The 26,402-nt window shown below is 39.6% G+C and overlaps 2 protein-coding genes across 8 annotated transcripts in view; one reads left to right on the top strand and one right to left on the bottom strand.

Annotated features, from left to right (window-relative positions):
* Positions 1-2,682, top strand: part of LOC107696251 (mitochondrial inner membrane protease subunit 2) — a 115,183-nt gene extending 112,501 nt beyond the window's left edge. Inside the window, exon 6 of the mRNA XM_016496516.1 lies at positions 2,586-2,682. Coding sequence (XP_016352002.1) covers positions 2,586-2,624 — 39 coding nt within the window. The 3' untranslated portion in view covers positions 2,625-2,682. The remainder of the gene's footprint in view (positions 1-2,585) is intronic.
* LOC107696249 (ELKS/Rab6-interacting/CAST family member 1-like) overlaps positions 1-25,303 on the bottom strand; it is a 30,661-nt gene extending 5,358 nt beyond the window's left edge. For 4 of the 7 annotated variants that reach the window (XM_016496508.1, XM_016496503.1, XM_016496506.1 and 1 more), the window contains exons 1-16: positions 25,170-25,303; positions 22,910-23,762; positions 19,135-19,512; positions 18,247-18,321; positions 16,783-16,938; positions 16,532-16,699; positions 16,285-16,452; positions 14,710-14,847; positions 14,377-14,517; positions 13,207-13,347; positions 12,762-12,955; positions 12,440-12,451; positions 11,239-11,326; positions 10,979-11,110; positions 3,713-3,873; positions 175-322 (exon numbers count right to left, since the gene is read on the bottom strand). In XM_016496508.1, the coding sequence (XP_016351994.1) occupies positions 175-322; positions 3,713-3,873; positions 10,979-11,110; positions 11,239-11,326; positions 12,440-12,451; positions 12,762-12,955; positions 13,207-13,347; positions 14,377-14,517; positions 14,710-14,847; positions 16,285-16,452; positions 16,532-16,699; positions 16,783-16,938; positions 18,247-18,321; positions 19,135-19,512; positions 22,910-23,596 (2,787 nt within the window). In that variant the 5' untranslated portion in view covers positions 23,597-23,762; positions 25,170-25,303. Of the gene's footprint in view, positions 1-174; positions 323-3,712; positions 3,874-10,978; positions 11,111-11,238; positions 11,327-12,439; positions 12,452-12,761; positions 12,956-13,206; positions 13,348-14,376; positions 14,518-14,709; positions 14,848-16,284; positions 16,453-16,531; positions 16,700-16,782; positions 16,939-18,246; positions 18,322-19,134; positions 19,513-22,909; positions 23,763-24,630; positions 24,656-25,169 lie in introns of those variants that run through there. The other 3 variants (XM_016496509.1, XM_016496507.1, XM_016496504.1) reach the window with 2 other exon arrangements.
* Positions 25,304-26,402: the final 1,099 nt, after the last annotated feature.

The following is a 26,402-nucleotide window of genomic DNA, read 5'->3' as shown; positions in this document are numbered from 1 at the left end:
GATTAGGTTTGGAGCTAAACTCTGCAGGACACCGGCCCTCCAGGACCGAGTTTGGGCAGCCCTGGTCTAGGCCTTTTAAGTTCTCTCTATGATCGTTGATTTAAAGCAAACAAACAACTTGACCTTGAGGACAAACAGATATGCTCGGTCGAAGTCTTGTGACGCAGTCCGTACCTGCTGTTTGAGCTGCTGCACCAAACGGTCCTTCTCCCTCCGCAGCTGGGCCACTTCCTCTTGTGTCTTCTTTTTTTTGGATGAAGACAGCTCCAGCAAGGCTATGTTAGCATCTTTCTCACTTATGGCTGCCAGCAGAGCCTCCTGTCTGTGAATTACAATTGTTGAAATCAAGTTATGTAACAAAATTTACTAAATTAAACTAAATTAACTAAACTAAATTAAAAACATATCTATATAGTAATAATAATTATTATTATTAAAACTATTTCAAATAAAACGAAATTAAATTAAATGATCTAAACTATAATAACCCTGGTTTAAATGATTAGAAGTCAATGGCCAAAGTCAAACAGAATTTATTATTATTATTACTATTATTATTTTATTTACTATTAAAGTATTATTATTATTATTATTATTATTATTACAATTAAGAACAAAAATAAAATAAAGTAATTACATTTTCAAAACTATATTAACCTTGGCTGAAATGAGTAGAAATCAACGGCAAATGTCAAAAAGCATTTATCATTATACTATTATTATGATATACATATCATTATAAAAATAATAACGGCAGATGATTAAAGTGAATTTAAAAAAATGTATTACATTTAAAACTATAATACCCCTGGTTTAAATGATTAGAAGTCTAAGTCCAAAGCCAAACAGCACTTTATTATTATTATAATTATTATTATTATTATTAATTGCACACTATTAAAACTCATTAAATTGGTAACTAGAATAAAAAAATAAGACAAAATTAAATTTTCAAAACTATAATATCACTGGTTGAAATTATTAGAAATCCAAGCCAAATGTCAAAAAGCATTTTATTATTAATAGTAGTAGTAGTAGTAGAAGTAGTAATTGCACACTATTAAAACTAATTCAAATTAAGAACAAAAATGCAAAAATAAAACAAAATTTTCAAAACCATAACTCTGGTTGAAATTATTAGTAGTCCAAGCTCGATGTCAAACAGCATTTTACAGAAGTACTGTGGAAATGCTCTTCAAAGCAATTGACCTCATTGACGATGACCAGGAGTCTTACAACACTGGACGGAGCAGGTTAAAGGATGTTTGCTTTCACAAGTACTAGGGATGTAACGGTATGAAAATTTCTTATCACGATTATAGTGACCAAAATTATCATGGTTATCAGTATTATCACAGTATTGTTAAAATGTGCTGGCGATGTTCAAAAAGTACCGACACATAAATCACTTCACCAAGTTTTATATTTAAAAATCAACAAACAACAAATAAAATCTTTTTGTTTGCATAATCACTAAAACAATAACATTACCAATGATGTTTGGATATTAAATGACAACTTGACTGACAACAGTTTAATGTCACGATCTCGGTGGGGTCTGCTTAGGCTTTGTTGTCATGGAGCACATGGCCTTTTGTTTTGACGCTCGCCATGTGTTCTGCTGTCATCCTGGTGTTTACCCCGCCCCTCTCGTTATACCTGTTAGCTAATTCTCCCTCCTCACCTGCACACCGTTTTGTCCTCATTATCTTCCCTTTATCTTGCCCTCATGGTTGCTGTCTTGTGTCAGTCCGTAATGTGTTGTGCTGTAGTTCAGATCGTCTCAGTGCATGCTGTATTTTCTGACTCAGTCTTGTTTTGTTTATTTTTGTAGTCTAGTTGGTCTGGCGTTCCTGTTTTTGTCACCCTCCCCTTTTTACCCACCTGCCCCTCTAGGACTCTGGTCGGCTCTCTGCCTAGGCTCTCTCGGATCATAGGCCTGTCTCTTCACGACAGCCCCTTCCAATTCCTCTCTGCCCACGCTCGGCACTAACTCTGGAATTCAGCGGCGGCTTTCAATGCTGACAGCAGGTGGCGCTTATGGAAAAGCTGAATTAGAGCTGTTTCTCGTAACTTCCGTGGACAAAGCTGTATTGCGATTAAGAACACTTCCTTTAGGTATTACATGGAGCGAAGATGAAAACAAAATGCCATCGAATCGTTTCTGAAGACAGTCAGAACCTTCAGAGGTACATTCATATAATTAATTCATTCATATATTCATTTGTATGTCACTCTTTTAAAACCTCCCAGCTTTTCCGCCCTGTTTTCACTCAAAACGAAACTACTCTGCTGCTGTGCGCACGTGAGACTGTTACTTAAAACTGTGCATTATGCTGGACAGTATTTATTTATCACGAGTTGTTCAAATCGCGGTAATCTAATACGGTATTAATGATAATTAAAATATGAAACGGTAATACTAACCGTGGGGAATTTTATCATGATTTATCGTCAAACCGGTAATCGTTACATCCCTAACAAGTACAAAACATCTCCAAGGGAGTATGGATTTGGTCAAAATGATGGCGCATAATTGTCTCAGAAAGACTGAAATAGCTTGCTTATTCTCGGTTTTTCAACAGATTCCAAGGAGCAGGGCTGAAGTGTGGAGACAGAAATAGCAAACAGAACAAGCCACGTGCAGAATGAATCATCCTCTGCATTTATTATCTGCACAAACACATGGCACGAAAAAATATACCTAGTTAAAGTTTTACAGCCTATTTTTCTGTCGTGATGTTTATCTCCGTTTACTCTCTTTTAACTGATTTATATTATTAACACTACAGCTTGCCAAAGTGACCTCAGAATGAGCTCTCATGTGAAAGATGGTTATTTAATGATTTAAATATGTGATCTGGAAAAGCAATTTATTTAGATCTCAAGTTCATTATATAACACATAGCAAATGTGCATCCTGCACAAATGGCAGTCGAAGATGAAATATATTTTAAATCTTTACAGTCTGATGTTTGTTGCTGTTCCTACATGTTATATTGTACACGTTCATGCATGACACTGACTAGACTGCATGTGTTCATTTAATGAATAAATATTTAAGATTATGATTGCAACTAACTAATCCTGTTAATTACCAATAGGTCAAAATCCACTGTATGAAATCAATAGACCACTAATTTTTATTGCATATGGTCTAACATCAAATATATGTACACTGCAAGCGAGCGACAAAACTAGAATGCTCCTTAAATGTAAATATGGTGTAAATAAGAGATTTATTCTGCATTGTTGCAGCTTTATTGATTATAATGGAAGAATTCTGTATACGGACAGTCAACAAGCTCATGCTGTACGCAGATGCATGAAACTATGTAAACTAGCAGTGACAGCTTCGTTCATTAGAACAGAATGGAAGCGCTCTTGTATTGTCATGTTGCCCGCTTTCAGTATATCCTTTGTTTAAAATCTGAATAAAACTATTGTTTTTCATGCTGCTATGAAGGCCAATGCAAAATTGGCCGTTTAGTCACCGTCTTGATTTATTAATGTATAAAACAGCATAAAAACATTCAGGAACAGAGCAAACTGTATGGAATATGGCCTGCATCTTCCCCATGCAAAATAAGATTTTAATTTCACAAAACATCTACAAAACCACTTCATCCTTTCAGTCTCTATTGATTCACAGTTTTTGGTTTCTTTGCAAGCACTGTTATGATAAGATGTACAAAGAAAGTTGATAACGTACTTCATCTCGAGCACCTCCTCCAGGTGTCGCCTCCTCTCGGCCCTCAGTGTAGTCAGATGAGCTTCTTTCTCAGCCAGAGACTGCTGGGTGGACGACATCTTGGCCTTCATGGACTCCAGCTCCAGCTTCACTTTCTCCATCGCTCCCAGGAGCTCTTCCATCTTTTTAAGACATAAACAGAAGGTAACGTCTAGGTTACTTGTGTAACCCTCGTTCCCTGAAGGAGGGAACGGAGACGTTACGTTCCGTCGCCACAGTTGCTGTACCACCGCTGTACGGCCGGGGCACATAGTCTCGGCTCCTCAGCGAAAAACTGATGTGTGTTTGCACGCGCTCTCCTTTTATACCCGCGCTGCGGGGCGGGGTGCGCGTGGCGAAACACGCACGCCAACTGTCATTGGCTTGTTTAGTTAACACTCGAAGGTGATTGGGCTCTCGGGCGAGATCCCAATTCGTCAGTCACGACTGACGTAACGTCGAACGTGACTGACTGAAAGGGAACGTCTAGGTTACTTGTGTAACCCTCGTTCCCTGAAGGAGGGAACGGAGACGTTACGTTCCGTCGCCACAGTTGCTGTACCACCGCTGTACGGCCGGGGCACATAGTCTCGGCTCCTCAGCGAAAAACTGATGTGTGTTTGCACGCGCTCTCCTTTTATACCCGCGCTGCGGGGCGGGGTGCGCGTGGCGAAACACGCACGCCAACTGTCATTGGCTTGTTTAGTTAACACTCGAAGGTGATTGGGCTCTCGGGCGAGATCCCAATTCGTCAGTCACGACTGACGTAACGTCGAACGTGACTGACTGAAAGGGAACGTCTAGGTTACTTGTGTAACCCTCGTTCCCTGAAGGAGGGAACGGAGACGTTACGTTCCGTCGCCACAGTTGCTGTACCACCGCTGTACGGCCGGGGCACATAGTCTCGGCTCCTCAGCGAAAAACTGATGTGTGTTTGCACGCGCTCTCCTTTTATACCCGCGCTGCGGGGCGGGGTGCGCGTGGCGAAACACGCACGCCAACTGTCATTGGCTTGTTTAGTTAACACTCGAAGGTGATTGGGCTCTCGGGCGAGATCCCAATTCGTCAGTCACGACTGACGTAACGTCGAACGTGACTGACTGAAAGGGAACGTCTAGGTTACTTGTGTAACCCTCGTTCCCTGAAGGAGGGAACGGAGACGTTACGTTCCGTCGCCACAGTTGCTGTACCACCGCTGTACGGCCGGGGCACATAGTCTCGGCTCCTCAGCGAAAAACTGATGTGTGTTTGCACGCGCTCTCCTTTTATACCCGCGCTGCGGGGCGGGGTGCGCGTGGCGAAACACGCACGCCAACTGTCATTGGCTTGTTTAGTTAACACTCGAAGGTGATTGGGCTCTCGGGCGAGATCCCAATTCGTCAGTCACGACTGACGTAACGTCGAACGTGACTGACTGAAAGGGAACGTCTAGGTTACTTGTGTAACCCTCGTTCCCTGAAGGAGGGAACGGAGACGTTACGTTCCGTCGCCACAGTTGCTGTACCACCGCTGTACGGCCGGGGCACATAGTCTCGGCTCCTCAGCGAAAAACTGATGTGTGTTTGCACGCGCTCTCCTTTTATACCCGCGCTGCGGGGCGGGGTGCGCGTGGCGAAACACGCACGCCAACTGTCATTGGCTTGTTTAGTTAACACTCGAAGGTGATTGGGCTCTCGGGCGAGATCCCAATTCGTCAGTCACGACTGACGTAACGTCGAACGTGACTGACTGAAAGGGAACGTCTAGGTTACTTGTGTAACCCTCGTTCCCTGAAGGAGGGAACGGAGACGTTACGTTCCGTCGCCACAGTTGCTGTACCACCGCTGTACGGCCGGGGCACATAGTCTCGGCTCCTCAGCGAAAAACTGATGTGTGTTTGCACGCGCTCTCCTTTTATACCCGCGCTGCGGGGCGGGGTGCGCGTGGCGAAACACGCACGCCAACTGTCATTGGCTTGTTTAGTTAACACTCGAAGGTGATTGGGCTCTCGGGCGAGATCCCAATTCGTCAGTCACGACTGACGTAACGTCGAACGTGACTGACTGAAAGGGAACGTCTAGGTTACTTGTGTAACCCTCGTTCCCTGAAGGAGGGAACGGAGACGTTACGTTCCGTCGCCACAGTTGCTGTACCACCGCTGTACGGCCGGGGCACATAGTCTCGGCTCCTCAGCGAAAAACTGATGTGTGTTTGCACGCGCTCTCCTTTTATACCCGCGCTGCGGGGCGGGGTGCGCGTGGCGAAACACGCACGCCAACTGTCATTGGCTTGTTTAGTTAACACTCGAAGGTGATTGGGCTCTCGGGCGAGATCCCAATTCGTCAGTCACGACTGACGTAACGTCGAACGTGACTGACTGAAAGGGAACGTCTAGGTTACTTGTGTAACCCTCGTTCCCTGAAGGAGGGAACGGAGACGTTACGTTCCGTCGCCACAGTTGCTGTACCACCGCTGTACGGCCGGGGCACATAGTCTCGGCTCCTCAGCGAAAAACTGATGTGTGTTTGCACGCGCTCTCCTTTTATACCCGCGCTGCGGGGCGGGGTGCGCGTGGCGAAACACGCACGCCAACTGTCATTGGCTTGTTTAGTTAACACTCGAAGGTGATTGGGCTCTCGGGCGAGATCCCAATTCGTCAGTCACGACTGACGTAACGTCGAACGTGACTGACTGAAAGGGAACGTCTAGGTTACTTGTGTAACCCTCGTTCCCTGAAGGAGGGAACGGAGACGTTACGTTCCGTCGCCACAGTTGCTGTACCACCGCTGTACGGCCGGGGCACATAGTCTCGGCTCCTCAGCGAAAAACTGATGTGTGTTTGCACGCGCTCTCCTTTTATACCCGCGCTGCGGGGCGGGGTGCGCGTGGCGAAACACGCACGCCAACTGTCATTGGCTTGTTTAGTTAACACTCGAAGGTGATTGGGCTCTCGGGCGAGATCCCAATTCGTCAGTCACGACTGACGTAACGTCGAACGTGACTGACTGAAAGGGAACGTCTAGGTTACTTGTGTAACCCTCGTTCCCTGAAGGAGGGAACGGAGACGTTACGTTCCGTCGCCACAGTTGCTGTACCACCGCTGTACGGCCGGGGCACATAGTCTCGGCTCCTCAGCGAAAAACTGATGTGTGTTTGCACGCGCTCTCCTTTTATACCCGCGCTGCGGGGCGGGGTGCGCGTGGCGAAACACGCACGCCAACTGTCATTGGCTTGTTTAGTTAACACTCGAAGGTGATTGGGCTCTCGGGCGAGATCCCAATTCGTCAGTCACGACTGACGTAACGTCGAACGTGACTGACTGAAAGGGAACGTCTAGGTTACTTGTGTAACCCTCGTTCCCTGAAGGAGGGAACGGAGACGTTACGTTCCGTCGCCACAGTTGCTGTACCACCGCTGTACGGCCGGGGCACATAGTCTCGGCTCCTCAGCGAAAAACTGATGTGTGTTTGCACGCGCTCTCCTTTTATACCCGCGCTGCGGGGCGGGGTGCGCGTGGCGAAACACGCACGCCAACTGTCATTGGCTTGTTTAGTTAACACTCGAAGGTGATTGGGCTCTCGGGCGAGATCCCAATTCGTCAGTCACGACTGACGTAACGTCGAACGTGACTGACTGAAAGGGAACGTCTAGGTTACTTGTGTAACCCTCGTTCCCTGAAGGAGGGAACGGAGACGTTACGTTCCGTCGCCACAGTTGCTGTACCACCGCTGTACGGCCGGGGCACATAGTCTCGGCTCCTCAGCGAAAAACTGATGTGTGTTTGCACGCGCTCTCCTTTTATACCCGCGCTGCGGGGCGGGGTGCGCGTGGCGAAACACGCACGCCAACTGTCATTGGCTTGTTTAGTTAACACTCGAAGGTGATTGGGCTCTCGGGCGAGATCCCAATTCGTCAGTCACGACTGACGTAACGTCGAACGTGACTGACTGAAAGGGAACGTCTAGGTTACTTGTGTAACCCTCGTTCCCTGAAGGAGGGAACGGAGACGTTACGTTCCGTCGCCACAGTTGCTGTACCACCGCTGTACGGCCGGGGCACATAGTCTCGGCTCCTCAGCGAAAAACTGATGTGTGTTTGCACGCGCTCTCCTTTTATACCCGCGCTGCGGGGCGGGGTGCGCGTGGCGAAACACGCACGCCAACTGTCATTGGCTTGTTTAGTTAACACTCGAAGGTGATTGGGCTCTCGGGCGAGATCCCAATTCGTCAGTCACGACTGACGTAACGTCGAACGTGACTGACTGAAAGGGAACGTCTAGGTTACTTGTGTAACCCTCGTTCCCTGAAGGAGGGAACGGAGACGTTACGTTCCGTCGCCACAGTTGCTGTACCACCGCTGTACGGCCGGGGCACATAGTCTCGGCTCCTCAGCGAAAAACTGATGTGTGTTTGCACGCGCTCTCCTTTTATACCCGCGCTGCGGGGCGGGGTGCGCGTGGCGAAACACGCACGCCAACTGTCATTGGCTTGTTTAGTTAACACTCGAAGGTGATTGGGCTCTCGGGCGAGATCCCAATTCGTCAGTCACGACTGACGTAACGTCGAACGTGACTGACTGAAAGGGAACGTCTAGGTTACTTGTGTAACCCTCGTTCCCTGAAGGAGGGAACGGAGACGTTACGTTCCGTCGCCACAGTTGCTGTACCACCGCTGTACGGCCGGGGCACATAGTCTCGGCTCCTCAGCGAAAAACTGATGTGTGTTTGCACGCGCTCTCCTTTTATACCCGCGCTGCGGGGCGGGGTGCGCGTGGCGAAACACGCACGCCAACTGTCATTGGCTTGTTTAGTTAACACTCGAAGGTGATTGGGCTCTCGGGCGAGATCCCAATTCGTCAGTCACGACTGACGTAACGTCGAACGTGACTGACTGAAAGGGAACGTCTAGGTTACTTGTGTAACCCTCGTTCCCTGAAGGAGGGAACGGAGACGTTACGTTCCGTCGCCACAGTTGCTGTACCACCGCTGTACGGCCGGGGCACATAGTCTCGGCTCCTCAGCGAAAAACTGATGTGTGTTTGCACGCGCTCTCCTTTTATACCCGCGCTGCGGGGCGGGGTGCGCGTGGCGAAACACGCACGCCAACTGTCATTGGCTTGTTTAGTTAACACTCGAAGGTGATTGGGCTCTCGGGCGAGATCCCAATTCGTCAGTCACGACTGACGTAACGTCGAACGTGACTGACTGAAAGGGAACTTATTTGTTACTGTTTATTCTGTACTTCACAAATTGACTGAATGTGTTGTCACATTTATCGCTCTGTTTGGGGAATTTTCGAGGGTGAAATCCAGTCATTTCAAAAGGAATCCACGTGATCGGGAATGCTGCGTGAGTATGAAAGATTTTGCCTTCGCATTTTCCACATCATGTTCAAGTTGGTCACGTGAATTTGCCACATTGACCAACAAGCTGCTTGGTTTGAAAGTGACTTCTGTGTGACCTGTGCTTCATCGCTACACGCTACGCTCTTAAAAATTAAGGTTCCAAAAGGGAGTTTTGGCAGAGATGCCATAGAACAACCATTCTGGGTTCCCCACAGAACCCTTCTTGAACAGTTCTTAAAGGAACCATTTTTTCTTAGTGTGAGGAACATTTTAGGTATCTAAAGAACATTTTTTCCACCTTTTGTGCAATGGAAAGATTCAATGGATGATAAAGTTTCTTCATGGAAATATAGATGCCAATAAAGAACCTTTATTTTTCAGAGTGTATCGACAATGGTCTTTTTTGCATGCCAAATTTTTGCTAGTGTGACTGCACCTTAACTAACGTGTTTTTTGCAAAAAAAAAAAAAGTAAAATGACTTTGCATATTGCAAATTCCAGAAACTGATTCTAAACATTTTGATAAGAAATCAGCTAATCTCTACTGCAAAAATTCAGGCAAAACTAGCTTCTGATATTAGCTTCTGGTATTAAATGGTTTCTAGCTGGTCCAAGCTAATCTAGATGGTCCACCAGCTAGAGAGGCAGAGTTCAATCTGGTTGAACATCTTGTTCAAGTTGGTTAGTCCTGGCAGACTACCTTCGACCAACAAAAAACTGACTACCATGTTCCAAAAACCAGCCTCACCTGGCCTCACCTTTTATTTCTACAGTAGGGAAATACAAGCATGGATGAAAAACTTTTATTTTTCTCTTGATATTTTTAGTGGTGGTGCTTTGATTAGCATGCTAGTGGTTCTCAACTTTTTTGACTCCAAGGCCCTCCATTGTCTACAACAATATTTGAAGACCCCATGGCTTTCTAGTTTCCTGCTATTAACTGGAAAATTATTCAATGGATAGTTCATCATTTATCATAATTTACTCTCCCTTGTGTTGTTCTAATGCTGTATGCCATTCTTTCTTTTTTGGACCACAAAAAAGAGATAAAAAAAAAAAAGTCCCGTGCATGTTTGTCCATTAAATGGTAGTGTATGGCGATTAACATGAAGCTTTTAAAAAGATGCAAAAGAATCACAGAGCGGTCCCATGCAACACATGCCGTATATTCCAAGTGCTCTGTGGGTATACGATCATAGATATTAATTTTTAAAAGCTTGATGTTGATTGTCGTACACTGCCATTATAAGGACAAACACGCACGGGACATTTTTTTTTAAATTTCCTTTTGTGGTCCAAAAAAGAAAGAAGGGCATACGGCATTAGAAGAACACAAAGGTGAGTAAATGATGACTTAATTTTCATTTTTGGGTGAACTATCCCTTTAAGAATAAAAGATATTTAAAAATATTTTTACTTACGATTTTCACCCAATAAAAAATGTGATTATTATAATGGAGTTAAAATGGAGTTTTAAGATTTTATTCATTTACTTTTATTATTTTTACTTTTCTAGGTCTGGAAATCACACTTGACTACAATTTGGCTTCATCATATATTAAAGTTTTTGGTTTATTTTAATGCTCATTTTGTCTTATTTTAAATCATATCAAGTCAGCTTGGGAGTTTGCTGAGGTGAGAACCAGCATGCTGCGCTTTAGCTTTTAGACAGTTTTCACAGTAAACCACCCTCTGAGAAGTTGCATCTTTAAATTCATCCGCTTAAAAGCACTATCACCACATAAACACAGAGACAGACATCTTTGACAACTGCATCACCACTCACTGTTATTTTGAGCATCTTGTGTCAAGAACATTTTTAGGGTGGTATATCATAGTTTTTGTAGATGCATGGAATAGTCAACTAGTCATTCACACAACCCAATGAATAGTCGATTCTGAAATAGTAAGTCTTATAGTATTGACCTGTTTCTCTTGGTGGGTTCGTGCGGCCTCCTCCTGCGCCAGCAACATCTCCCTCTCAGCAGTGATTTGAACGCTCTCTCTGAGAGCCTCCTCCAGCTCCTCGATGCGCTCTGCCTTCTGCCGCAGTGACTCCTGGGATAGACGGGGTTCAGCTCATCATATGCACACCAGCACAGTTTGACAATGTTTAAATATACAGCGATCTGTCAAAACAGAGGAGCTTATGACAAAGCTGTCATTACTATCTCTGTAAGTCTCACCTGCTGTGGGCCATCGTTGACATTTCTGCCCTTCCCTGATGGCTCCTTGTGTTTGCCAGAGGACTTCTTACTCTGCTCTTTCATTTGCCTGAAACATAAATATGAAGCGCTTGTGAGAGGAACTCTCTGGGGTTTAATAGTAAAATAAAGAGTTTAAAAGATTTGGGGTGGAGGGGACTATTTAATAGCTGGAAAAAGATAGCTGGTTTTATTATTAGTTAATAAATATCACCAAGCCTGATCACATAAATAATAACTTCCTTGTGCTAGTCATAAAGCTAAAACAGCGATTTTACAGAGGAGCAAAATACATTCCATTTCTTTGTTTTCACTTAAAACCCCATGAAATCATTTGACGAAAACAGTCTTCCGTGGGACATAATGAAGGGCTTGTTTTTTTGTATGATTATTTTTTTTAATTAGGCAAATCACTTTATTTACGTCATCCATGAACTTTCTTGACAGTGTAAAGTGGGATTAGGGGGCGGGGCAATCTCCTTCTAGAGAGCTTGTGATTGGACAAAATTTATGCATGATAATAGGTACCATATCCGCTTAATCTGCTTTTTTTTTAATTGATCTGATATCAGATAAATTATAAGATATGTAATTTTATTGGATTATATAATAAATATACATTTTTAATATTAAGTTTTTTATGTTCATTTTCCAGATTTGTCATCTAAAACTAATTTAAAGTTAATCTTTAAAAATAATTTAACACTGTTAAGTGTAATCTTTAGCAAATCTCAAAATGAATAGCAATTTTTCATACTATACATTATATAGTTGGGATGCCTAAAATCACTTGTAGCATTTAAAATGATTTATTTAAATTTTTAGAGTTTTACTTTTAATTTATTTTGACAAAATAGTGTAGAATTTATCGGTTATTGGCCACAAGATGAAAATATTTATTGTCCAGAATTTTAATATTGGTGCATCCCCAGAAAACTGAATTACTTCAGGATGTGTCATTAATACTTTTGGCCAGTTTTCCTGGAAGAGAAAAACTGTCAATTTTAAATGCACATCTTCAAAAAAATTTTTTTTTTTTTTTTTTTTTACTTTTAGGTCTTTCAACTTTTAAGTATACACTAGGATAAAGTTGTCTAAAAGCTACATGAAACTTTGATTTCATGGGGTCTTAAACAGATTTTACTCCATTTATGTGTGTGGAAGTACACATGTATTTACTAACCTGGAAGCCACACTAGGTACACATTTCCAGGTGAAAAAGTGAAAAAAGGGAGACAAAAAGCAGAAGTTCAAAGGCCACTCAGTGTGAGAAAAAAAGCACTTGATCAGTGCTTCAAAGCAAAACTCAAAGAGGGGGAAAGAAGCCCAGTCAAAACATCAACCTCGCCAAACGCAGACACTGAAAAAGTTTTGACAGTGATGCTTAAATAGCAAAAATTGATAAAGATGTAACACGTTTGTACTGCTTCACCAACGCGACAAATAATCACGTTTAAAAAAAAAGAGGGGACACCAAGTCAAGCCAATCAGGGAAACAGACTGACCTCTCCAGCTCACTGATTTTTCTGTCCTTGTCGTTCTTCTCATTCTCCATCTGACGCAGGATGTCCAGTAGACGATCAACTTCAGCCTGGGCTTTGGCGGAGTCTTCCCTGTGTCTGGCCACATCAGCTTCAAGTGAAGAAATCCTCTCAGATATCTCTGCGTTGGCCTGTGCATTGGCTGCGGCACTCTGGACCTAATAGATTACCATGATATAAACACAAACTCACATATATACAGCCTTGCTTACGCTCCCATTTGTTTTTTTGCCTTTTAGCTACGTTCCGGTTTTCATATTTATACTAAGCACTGGGTTCCCACATTTTTTGACCAATGAATTTCCACAGCCATTCAAGTTTTCTTAAAATCATGGTAGATACAGTAGCTAGCTGGAATTCTATTTGTATATAAGGTACAAATCTTTTGAATAAATATGCCTTTGCTCACCTTCTTTAGTTGGTTCTCAAGTTTAATGCATTCCTCCCTCCTCTGCTCAAGGGCGATATCTAGGCTTTTCAGTTTGGAGTCTTTCTTCAAGCCAGATGAGGCCAGCGACGACGCATGCTCTTTGAGGTCCAGCAGAGAAGTCTGAAACCAAACTCAGCAATGAAGTCCCGGGTATAGAGCCATCAAACACTTGTAGTATACATGTAACTTTAGAAGCTCACGGCATGACGGTTTATCTGTTTTGACAGGCACTCAACCAACCTGTCAAATAGGATATCTGCTTAAAAGCATGTTTCGAGATTGACTAACTTATGTGAATAGTTTCTCCAAAGTATTTTATTACACATATTAGAGAAATCAAAACCTTTATTTATTAAATAAAATGTATTATTTTCATAATAAATGTAAAAAAAAATTCTTAATCAGTATTTTGTGTTGTGTTCTAGTAGTACTTAGCAGGGTTATTATTAACTACTAACTATTAAACACATTTTTGCCAACTGAAATATTGAACTATAAGCAAATAGAAATAAAACTAATAGAATTGAAAAAGCACATGACAAAATGACTAAAAAATAAACTAAAATGAAAACTGAAAATATATTTTAAAAAATTCTAAATATTAATACAAACTATAAATAATCCTAAAATAACACTACAACATAGATTAACTTGAAATGCAAAATTGTGATACGACTTTATTTTTAATATGTTTAATATTAAATATTTTAAGATTTACTTGAGAGCAAAATTTCACAAGATATTAAAACTTGTTTTCAGAGAATATATCTTGAATTAAGTTTATTTATCTCAACTTCACTGGCCAATAATATTTTTTATTTTAAGCATAAACTTTAATATATTTTGTATTTTTAATCTATTTGCCAATGAAGTACGAAAAAGAAACTCAGGATATATTCTTTGTTAAGTTTTAATATAGTATATGGATCTTTTTTATATTTTACAAATATATGTATATATGTGTATATATATACAGTATATACTGTATATAAATTAATATTATTACTGAATAAAAGACAAAAATACAATGTTTTGTGTAGTGTATTTTGCACAGTTCATAGCTGCACGTTGTTCTACAGCTGAAAATCTTGTTATGTGTTTTTAATGGTGCTTCCACTCGTCTTTCAGGACTGTTTGGTGATCTCTAACCTCTCTGTCTGACAGGTCTCCCTGCAGCATGCTGACTTTCTCCTTTAATTCCCTCAGCTCTTTTTTACTGCTGTCCAGCTCCTCTGTCTTCTCTCGCTCCTCGCGGTCACGTTGCTCCTTCAGGCGCTCAATAATACGTTCCTGTTTACAAGTGGACACATTAACATCACGGTGCCAAAAAGAAAGCATACACAACGAGCATGAAATGTTTATAACTAAGCACAGATGTTTCGACTCCAGACTACGACCATGCTGATGTCATTTGGAAGTGCACCAATGATTTGTCCTGTAGTCCGGTGGTGTGTTATAGTGTCCTCTAGAGGTGATCCTCACCTTCTCAGCCAGTGAGTCCTCCAGTGTAGTGAGGGCCGTGTCTGTATTAGACGTGTCTGTCTGTAGGGACTTCACCCTCTCTCTAAGACTGCTCATCTGCTTCTCTTTATCCCTCAGCTGCTCCTGCAAGTTTTCAATCTGAAACACAGGAGTTGATATAAGATTTATGTGAATTGACATTTTCATAAACATCCAAACTTTTAATGTAGTGAATTCTCAACATTTTCTAAGAGTATTTTTAAAAGTATTTCCTGCATTTGAAGGAAAAGCTATAAATTGAGCCAATGGCACAGCTTAACCCAAAACATCTCACGCACTTCTCCCCACCACTTTGGGAAAATACTTTATTCAAGATACTTAATAATAAGTGTTAGTAATTAATTGCTCTTCCTCAGCCAAAAAACTATGCTTTTATAGTTTCGCAATTCACCAATATGCATATTTTACATATATGTACAGATACATATTTTTAGACCTGAATCATTTTGACATAAAATTAATTTTAATCTAGTATTTTAGTATTAAAAAGTGCTATTTTTGGATGTGGCTATATGAAAATCCACAAAAGTAATCATTTGTTTCTGCTAAAATACCATGAATCCATTTATAATAATAATTAATTTAATAATTAATAATAATAATAATTTATGCATTTAGCAGACGCTTTTATCCAAAGCGACTTACAGTGCATTCAGGTTATACATTTTTTACCAGTATGTGTGATATAATAATAAATAATAAAATAATTATATAAATTATATAATTATATTAATATATTAATATTAATAATATATATTAATAATTATAATTATAAATTATATTTATTTATAATAAAACCAATAATAATTTACTATGGTTTTACAGTAACAATAACTGCAGTAACTGTGATATTTTGGTAGAAATTATTGTTTTGTATTGTATTGTATTGGTGAATATCATTTTCATTTTACTCAGGATTGTTGTCTTCCTATTTTTTGTTCTTTGTTAATGTTTAAAGTAATATAGAGAACATGAATATGAATAAGCTGGGTTAGTCATCATTTGTATTTTTATTCATTTATTTTTCTTTGTTTTATTATTTTTAGCAGCAGTAGAAGAAGTAGTAGCAGCTGTAATAGTATTATTATTAGTAGAAGTAGTAGTATTGTTGTATGTTTATTTATTATTAGTTCTATTATATATTTTTTCTTTTTCTTTTAACTTTTTTCTTTATTTTATTTTGTATATTCTCATTATTATTGTTGTATGTTTATTTTTTTTACAATTATTTATTATTATTATATTTGTAGATATTATTTTTATGATCTGCCTTTATCTTTAAATCAGTGTCTCTCTGATTTATATCTTTATCATTAGTTTACCAGTATTAATTATTCATTAGGTTCTCATAGTTGTTTTGTAATGTACGACATGTATGACTTTTGTACTTTCAGTATTTTTAAGGATAGTGGATATGGTGACTAAATTCTGACACGTGTGGTAATATAACATTTTGTTCATTGTTATCAACAGTTCCCTCTAATGAAAAGTAAAATAAAATAAAAATGAATTGTATTGGTGAAATGCAGTCCTCACTTTTTTCTGAAGTACATTAACTTTACGCTCCTTGACCTCCAGCATGTCCTTCAGATCATGGATTTCTCCATTGAGTGTGCTCTTTTCTTCGGACATTTCCTGGATTTGCTTACTCGTTTTGTTTAACATGGTCTCCTTCTCCTCCAGACGCAACCTCAGAGCATCCACCTGCAAAACCGTTGTATGCACTGGTCAGAGATTCTGATGGTGTGTTGGGTGAAGACCAACCACTGGTGTGATCTACTACCTCTGTCTGTAGAATAGCAGCACGTTGTTCTTTGGCAGTCAGAGACTCTTTGAGCACTTCAATATGCTGTTTGCTGTCAGAGAACTGGTTAGTCAAGGTCTCCAGCTTGGTCTGCAAGCCAAGGAGCTGAGTGTCCTTCCTGGAAAGGTCTTGCTTAACTTGGTCCATCTACATAACAGAATTATTCAAGGTTTGTTATTCACATGTAAGACTAATCCAGATGTGTCCTTCTAAAGCAGACCGTGCAGTACCTTGTTCTTCATGAACTTGGTGTGGTTACGGTAGACCTCCATCTGCTTGGCCTCCTCCTGCCGTTCCTCACAGCTAAGCATGCTATTGGAGCGGAGCATCATGACCTGGTCCTCCAGCTCTCTGAGGCCCCGCTCTAGAGAACTGATCTGAGAATCCTGTGAGACGCATCAAAAATATGATGTCAGACATCATTGGTGTCTATCAACCAATCCCAGTGTGCAAAATTTGAACATACAACTTTATGCTACTTTTCTGTTGTGCCATATTTGGTTACCATTTACTTTCATTCTATGAAACATGAACTATGGAACTCAATAGCTACCAGCAAATTTTTGGTTACCAAAATTCATCAAAACATTTTTTTTTCATGTTCAAAAGAAAGAAATTCCTACAGGTTTGGAACAATTTTACGGTGAGTAAATGATGACAGAATTTTTATTTTTGGGTGAACTGTTTCTTTAATATCTTCAACAGAAGAACGGAAATCATGCAAGTCTGCAACAACATGAAGGTGAGTAAATGATGATAGAATTTTTGGCTTTTTTAGACCTTTTTAGCTGAACTATCTCTTGTGAAAAAGAAGTGTGCTTAATTGTATTGAATGTGATCTTGTAGTGTTCTTCAAATCTTAAACGTATATTAAAAAATAACTTTACTGGCAGATAATATAATATTAATGAATCAAAAGGCCACTTAAGTGTCACTTTCATGACTATGTTTTATAACTTTTAAAATGTGCACATTCTAATAATGTCAAATTAAAAGTTTTAAAGTACATTTTAAATCATTTTTTAATAATCTTCTATCATGCTTTAAAGAAGTACACTTATTTTGATACATACTAAAGTACTTTATTTTAAGTACATCTGTAAAATACTTGATAATAATTTTAACTAGTGTAATTTGATATTATATTTCAAGTTAATATATTTTAAATGTACTAAACTGGAACTTTGTCATTGCAAATGTGTAATTACAAATATATTAAACTACATAATATTCAACTTTTAATAGAAGTCATTAAATTTGTCAGTACGCTTAAACCATATTTCACTTTAACCATATTTGTAATTATGAAAGTTCTACCTAAGTGGGAAAAAAAGCATTTTAAAGTTCAGCTAATTTACAGCTAATGTATTTTCAGCTAAATACATCTTCACTTAATTGCAGTTAACATTAAATTAACTGTTCGAAAAACGTTACAGTCAGTTTGCACTTATATATATTCTTGTATATTCTTTTAAAGTATATTAGTTCCGTAATAAGCACTCTTATTCAAATTATGCTAAAGTGTATTTCTTTTTCACAAGGGTATCCCTTAAAGCTTTATAATTGTATAGCATGAAATACTGTTTGATATTTTACATGAATTTGTATATGCTTTTAATAGACAAAGCATAAATGTGGTTGCTGTCATCATATGTAAACAGTCACATTAATTAAAATCGGAGCTAAAGTACTACCTTCATCTCAATTACAGTCTGAAGAGCTTTGGTTTTCGTAGTCTCTGGCGTCCCCTCGAGGCGGCGATGCAGTTCCTGGAATTAAAGACACATGGTTGGCACTTCCTTCACACCAGTGCCAGAAATAGAGCTCTCAGATATTTCATCATACCTTGAGGGAGAGCAGCGCTGTTTAGTTTTGGCTGAATTCTCTATCACATTGCAGGAGCTGTACTCTGTTATAGGTACAAATACGGTCTCCTGCTATCTAGTTCAATTAAGTATCCTACTTTTTTGTGCTTTGAGGAGAATAGCTGTGGTCATTATGCTACTGAATGTGCTATAATGGAGCATGAAGAGAGAATAGTTCTTTCTGCTTTAATTCACTGCAGTCAGATAAATGTATATGGCACTTACCACAAATAGGGCCTGAAACTTTTTGCTTAACCTTCAGAAAATGTTGGCTGTCAACCTCAGGAAGTTGCACTAAATATTGAATGAGCCGTTTTATTTGCTATTCATTTTATATGAGGCTTGTCATTTCAGCAAAAATTATTCAAACTGTATTGTCAAAATACAGTTTAAAAATGTTACTTGTTCAAATTTGTTTTATAGCAGTTAACGATATTTAAAAATAAAAAAAAACACTTATTTGTAATTATGCTCTATTCATGCTGCATTGCATGCTGGGTGCCTTCATAGTGCATATGCACTGTAGAAACACAGCATGATGCTGTTTGTTTACAAGGCATTTCTGAGTGCAGTTAGATACAAGTGAAGACCCACTGTGAAAGTAATGCAATTATTAACCTGGAATATACTGTAATGTGCCATATGTAACACTGTTTTTAGCATATTATATAATTTCATCTTTTTTTATTTATATTTTGAACTCTAGCTATCACACACCTCTCTCAAAGCTGCTAGCTCTTTATCACGCTGTTCTAGAAGGTTCTCCAGGTGGTGTGCATGCATCTCGGCATCTGCGAGGCGACGTGTGCGCTCGTGATCCTCTTCACTGGCTTTAGAAGAGGGTCCCTTGCAGTGCAACATCTCCAGGAGTTTTTTTACTGACTCATCACGAGCAACTAGTGTCTGCCGTTGGGTCTCCAGGCGAACCTCCATCTCCTCCAGGGTACGGCGGAGCAAGAACACCTCTCGAGCTTGCCGCTCCTGCTCCTCGCTGGGCTCGCAGGCCAGCGGCTCTCCAGGTGGCTGGAGTAGCTGGTTCAAGTCGCGCTGGATACGCAGCTCGGCCTGCAGTGCCTGCACGCTTGTCTGCAGGTGCTATGATGGATAGAAGAGAATAATATGCAATATTTACTCACAAAATGTTTTTTTTAAATATTTGAAACAGAAGTAGTTCATTATCCAGTTACAGTGTAGATTTGTAGATTTTAGAACTGATATAAGGGAGAGTTAACAGCCAAGAAGTTTCACATGATATTTTATCAGCTGTTATCCTATTATTTATTATGGCTTCTCTTTATTCATCACTGAATACAGTTCAATCTACAGCATCATCTTTCATAGAAGCAGTAATACGAGTAAGTACTGAGAGCAGTTATGATGTAAACATCTCATTTGTAACTACTACTACAACTTGAATTAGTAAAAAATAATTTTATAATAATATTATAATAATAAAAAATACAAAAACACATTACAAAATTACTGAAATTAAAATACTGAAATATAAAAATAGAAGCTAATTCAAAACATGAATAAATACTATAACAGACATAAATAATACTAAAATAACACACAACCAAAATTTTGTTGTTATTCACTAATAATTTCCCCCTGTAGTGAGCTGTTAACCTTGTTTACTGAATCATATTATTTCTGAACAAATCATTAAGGCTTTATGAAAAGGATCATGTGATTAATTGAAAAGATCTGACTCAAAATAAACATTCATTAACAAATTAGACATCGCCATTTCTCTAATGAACTCTCAATAATTTGTCAAGGCTTAAATGTCAATCTATTTCTCACATAAAGCAATCATATGGCTTCGGAAGAAATATTTCAATTGGAATATTTTTTAAGCTTAAAACCCTCAGTCCCAAATTACTGACCATCTAAAGAGCAACCAGTACAAAATTTTTCCTTTTGTGTTCAGGTTTCCAACAACAAAAGTGAATAAATAATGGCCGAATTTTCATTTTGTGGTGAATTGTGCTTTTAAGAAGCCCCTCAACACAATTCATCACACACTCGTCCGGGGGCAGTCGTGGCCTGATGGCTAGAGAGTCAGACTTGCAACCCAAAGGTTGCGGGTTCGAGTATCCGACTGAGATGCCCTTGAGCAAGGCACCGAACCCCCAACTGCTCCCCGGGCACCGCAGCAAAAATGGCTGCCCACTGCTCCGTGTGTGTGTGTTTACCATGTGGGTGTGTGTTTGTTCACTACTTACTGCTGTGTGTGTGCACTTGGATGGGTGAAATCCAGAGCACAAATTCTGAGTATGGGTCACCAAACTTGGCCACACGTCATGTCCTTTCCTTTCCTTTAACACCAGTTGTAAAGTTGGCAAGAAAACTGAAATGAATGTATGCTAAGACTCAAACTTTCTTTACTCCAAATTCATCCATTCAGATGCGACTACTATGCTGCAAACTTGATGGCAGCCAAAAGGCGACTGAACAACAGTAATTATAAATTTTCTTAATCATACACACACATACACAACTGTGCCATAATTATATCAGAAATGTCCCCATTTTATACTGTGTGTTTAAAACAGCCTGGAAAGTGAACTAACATGTGCTAGATATTGCACATTTTAGATATTGTTTAGCTTGGCATATATATATATATATATATATATATATATATATATATATATAAACAGGGCCGTCCTTAGCTGATGCGGGCCCGGTGCAAGGTGGGGGTGGATGGGGGTGTCCCCATCGGTCCGTTTGCCGCGGGGCCCGGTTACACCCAGTTACACCCCCCTAAGGACGGCCCTGTATATTATTTCAGCTTTATTTTAATTACCAATTTTAAATAGTTTTAGTTGTGGTTAACACTAACAATACTGTGGTTGTGTTGTCGCTATCTTTAACATGTCTAGCTCCTCAATATTTCACACTCTCATTGTATTTGCAATAGCATGCTATCATATAACTCTTACTAGCCAAAAGGCGACTGAACAACAGTAATTATAAATTTTCTTAATCATACACACACATACACAACTGTGCCATAATTAATGGTAAGGTCTCATTAAGCCCAACAGGCACAAAACTACTTGCCAAGAATCACCAAATAACACATACAGAATCCGAGCTCTCTGATGATTCGTGTGTTAATTTCAATCTCGAGTGAACGGTGTAAGGAGTGTGATAATGCTGATTATGCTTTGAGTGAATAACCAAGCCGTCATTAGCTTAGTGCTGTATGCCCCTTCATCTGGAAATCTGTCATGACAGCCATGTTGCAGTGAATCACAGTTTGAAGCTGATCATTCAAATATGAGGAGTGTTTCAAACGCAACATAGATGGAGGACTACGCCACTGTCACTACTATCAAAACTCATCCATATCTCAACATACATTTAAAAGAACCACTGAATATCAGAAAACAGACTTTCATCCTTTATTAGCTCAGATGTATTGCACATTGAACATATTGTGGCTTGCAGGAATTCAGGCAGTCAACTCGGCAGTGAGCCGAACACAGCAGGACCAGGATGTCCATTTCAGGATTGGCCATTAGCATCACCTCACAGCAGAGGTAGACATTTCCTTCTCATCTGAAGATAAGCTGGATCTTTAATCACGCAATTCTCACTCCTATAAATCTATAAATGCACTACTACTCTTACTATTCTTGTCTCATGCCATATATGTGGCAGAAATGGTAAGAGTTATATGATAGCATGTAATAGTCGTATGTTACAAATTCATACATATATAATTCACATATATACAACATATGGCAGGAATAGTAATAGTATAGAAGTATGTTACAAATTCTGACCTTATTTTTTTAGCTGATGAAGTACATCATTCATGTATTCGTAGTGCTCTATGCCTCAATGAGTTTTTCAGTGTGAACACACTACTTTCACTTCTTATACTACCAAATGGCACAGAATAGTGCAAGGCGTATGTAAAATGGGAAGCACTTATTCAGAATCAGGGTTTAGTCCCATTCACACCAAGATCTATAACCATAAAGACAACTATAACATTAACTATATTAACGTCCACACCAAGGTACGGTAATTTGTTTATGTTTATTATAAGCATGCACTGCAGTTTAAATTCCTGCCGCTTTAAATGCTCAAGCTCTTTAAAGTCAGATTCTGATAGGCTGTCAATGTTTTTATTGTTCACCAGCTGGACAAAACATGTTCTGAAAATGGTTTCAATGTAATCGTTCCTCAGTGTCATTATCGTTATAGTGGTGGTGTGGACTTCCATATTCTTATACAATTAGAAGAATTATAAAAAATGTATAGTTACCCTCCTTGTTGTAAACAGGCCTTAAAAGTACACTTTTATAGATATACAGTACTTTTAGTACTTATCTAAGATCCTAATTTAAAACTAGATTCCTTTAAGCACACGCTTTAATCCTAAATCCCACTGAAACAGCAAAACAGCTCTCCGATCAGCAATAAACGTCCATTTATATTTAAAAAACAAGCATATCCTGCCAGATGTACCCACATGTGTCTCGTCTTGCACAGCGCGGTACTGCTCCTTCCACACTGCTATTTTGGACGCCTCGTCTTTGCGCAGTGCACGTTCCTTCTTCAGCTCCGGGCTCCAGAAGCTTTTGATGGAGCTCATGGAGGAGCTGAGCTTGCTCTCCTTCACCTCAATCTCCTTCTGAAGGAGCTCATTCTCCCTCAGCACCTCCTTAAGCTGGGCTTGGAGCTCCATGATGGTGTTGTCCCTCGCCTGACGTAGCGAGTGAGGGACGGTTGATGCCGCGTGGATCTCCCCTCCAAAGCCCATAGAGTCGGTGGACACCGCAGGCACCATGGCCATGTCCGGCGTGCTGCCTGTAACGGTTCCTCGGACCCCGTAAGGAATGCTGCCTCCAAAGCGCCCTGTCGCTACGCCGCTTTTAGGGAGGTCAGAGGAGGTGCCGATTGCGACCTCATTGTCGCTCATGTACATCGGCCCCGACGTGGCGTAGGCGGCATTAAGAGATTGAATGTTCTCCATGGACAGCGTCTTGCCTCCAGAGCCGCCCGGGCCTCCGCCGCTGCCCACCATGCTGTTGGTGCGACGGTGGGTCATACGGGGTGACCGAGGCAGTCGTGGCGAGCGTCCAGAGTTGCCCTGGTTGTTTCTACCCCCACCGTGATTGCTGTCCATTTTGCTCACAGAGCGTGAACTTCCGTACATATTGGCAGGCTTTGAGTGCAAGCAAGCGAACCCACCGAAAATTTTATGTGAAGGAATGTGCTAATAAACAGGCCGGGTCATTTTCATCTCAAGTATAAGGAATGTGATCTGCCAAGCAAAGACCGGTCTTCTGTATTTTTCTGTCAAATGGAGCAACTATGGTGGCCTGTAAAATGAAATAAAAAGGCAAAACACACAAAATAATATTATAATCACATAAGAAATGGCAGGATAGTCTCTACCACAAGACATACATAATTTTGGGGCAAAAATACACCAGCCATTTAAAATGTGGGGGTTCTCTTCGATTAATTTCAGTTTATTATATCTAATGTTTGATACATTTCCATGTATTTTATTCTGGGCCTATCCAGGGTTGGGTTCAGTGACGATACAAAACCTGACCTGTAACTGTCAGATATCGGTATTCTCTGTCTCAGATTTGAGTTTTGAAGTGTTTTTGATTAAAAACACTACAATCAGCTCTGCAAATGTGAAGACTAGAAAACTAGAAATTTGTCCAAATCTACCAAGATAGTAGACTGTAGAGAACGGTATATTCGAATATATAGTTAGTGTTTATTGTTTTATGATAATCTTGTGCATAATTTGCAGCTATATTTGTATGTAATGCTAATTTGATTTAGTAGGTATACTTACAGATATAATTATTACAGCTAGAATTCTTCATATTGAGACTTGCCATGTTTAAAAATGCCCTTTAAAAAACTCAAAATCAATTCCAGACAGCAAATAAAGTAAATATTTGACACTGGTTTCAACAAACAGCAGAGATTTCAAAAAAAGCTAGCCTATATGTTCAGTCAGTGATGTTAAGCTTTTTTCCTCCACACTACTTCTACTATAACATTACTATTGTTCATAATATTAGTATGCATTACTCAATAGAAATCTGGCGTGATATACTCTCGTACACAAAATAATTCACAAGCTAGATAATGTAATAATGTTTCTCCCGCTTACACACCAAATGAGTGAATCGAAGGAAAGGTGGGATTTTATTGTAGACTCACACTCCAAGGTTATCAAACATTTAATGTCAACGGCTAAGCCAACGTTATTATGGATACTACGCTGATTATTTATATTCTAAAACAACAGATATTCAGTGTCCACCGCTGTCGATTCAATAATGCTGCTGTATTTAGGTGAAGGCTGTTCACAGCGCTGACAAACCAACCAGAAGCGTCGGTATTTGCCACACACCACGTCAATAAGACTTGCAAATGCGCAAAATCATAGACTACAATTATTATATCGGAACAATTTAGATTACGGATATACTAAACCTAATGTTCCGTCAAATTCAGCCCTGCAATCGCTCAGCCACAATCCTGAGCATCCTCCCTCAATGTCCTTCTTCTCCACCATTGCATGGCTTAACACATTTGCCTCCTCTTTTGTTAGTAATAGCTGTCCAGCAAATTCGACAATAAATGAGAGGCGCTATTTGAATATCAATATATGTAGATATTGAATAACCGTACCATATAAGAGCATTCACTAATTTATTATAAACCACAATAGGATTTTTTTCCAAAAATCGTTTTACCTTGTATGGCTGGTCTGTTTCAACGACCGTCTGTCCAATAGATGTCTGATAGAGAGGAAGCGGCCTATTTTTTCTTTGTATTGTTTTATGGTTTTATTATTTGCAGACACACACCAGCATCTTCCCAGAGTTGGAGGACTTCAGTGACGTAACGCCTACGCTGCGCGCTCACAAAAAGGGAAAAACCATTCATATATAAAAATAAATATTTTTTAAAATAAAAACAAATAAGGTTTAGTGTTGGGTCAGGTCTATAGTAATGATGTGCCCCCATTTAGCTTGGTGTGTCTGTGTTATATTGTTTTTAGTTATTTATAAGTTTGTGGTGTGTGTGTGTGTGTGTGTGTGTGTGTTTCTTGTATATGCCATGATATCTTTATTTTCATTTCTGAATAGTCATCCTGCCCCAAACCATGTACATTTCTAAGCTACCCTTTATCACCTCCCAGTCAGTTTATAGACAGAGAACAGAGATAAACGCCAGTTGGTGGGGTTTGAGCCTTCTTAAAGGGACAGTTCACACAAAATAGACAATCCGTCATCATTTATGCACACTTTCATGTTTTGTATAAAACATGATTTTCTCTCTTCTGTGAAATTTGTGCTAGGTGTACTATTATAAGCTTCCATGTTTTATTCAACCATGATATGCAAATCTACTTGAATCAAATCACAACACACTTCCATGTCTAATATAGGCCTACTACATCTTGTTAACTTACAGTTCTATTTAATTCTTAACCCTGTAAAGCTTGACATATGAAATAGTCAGAAAATAAATGAATGCAATAGTTTATTGAACCTTTTAGAAAAAATATAGCCTATAGGCCTATTTGTACATGTGTTTTATGTTTTGTTTTATATTTGATACATGAGGCTTTTATGGCTCATATAGTATCATGAGAATACTGAGGAAGAAAAAAACACCAGTTTTATGACAAAATTATGATAGCTTGTAATATAAACCAATCAGATTTGTATAACAGACTACTTACATAAAATGCATAATATCAGTTGCATATAAATACCAATAATATGTCTTAGTATACTTAAATGCTTGGTTTTACGATCAAAGCTATGTAGTTTTTATTATGGGATCAAAACATATAATGCAATACAATACAATGATGACATACACATACATACATAATATTGTATACAGTTTCTTTTAAAAAATATGAATCAAGTAAACCTAAGTTGCTTCAGTCCAGAAAGTGTTTATCTTGAAATATT

The sequence above is a fragment of the Sinocyclocheilus anshuiensis genome, unplaced genomic scaffold (genome assembly GCF_001515605.1).
Source record: "Sinocyclocheilus anshuiensis isolate Anshui unplaced genomic scaffold, SAMN03320099.WGS_v1.1 scaffold778, whole genome shotgun sequence".
In the NCBI taxonomy this organism is placed as follows: Eukaryota; Metazoa; Chordata; class Actinopteri; order Cypriniformes; family Cyprinidae; genus Sinocyclocheilus; species Sinocyclocheilus anshuiensis.
The sequence above is the reverse complement of the archived record's forward strand: the minus strand, read 5'-3'. Positions and strand labels throughout refer to the sequence as shown.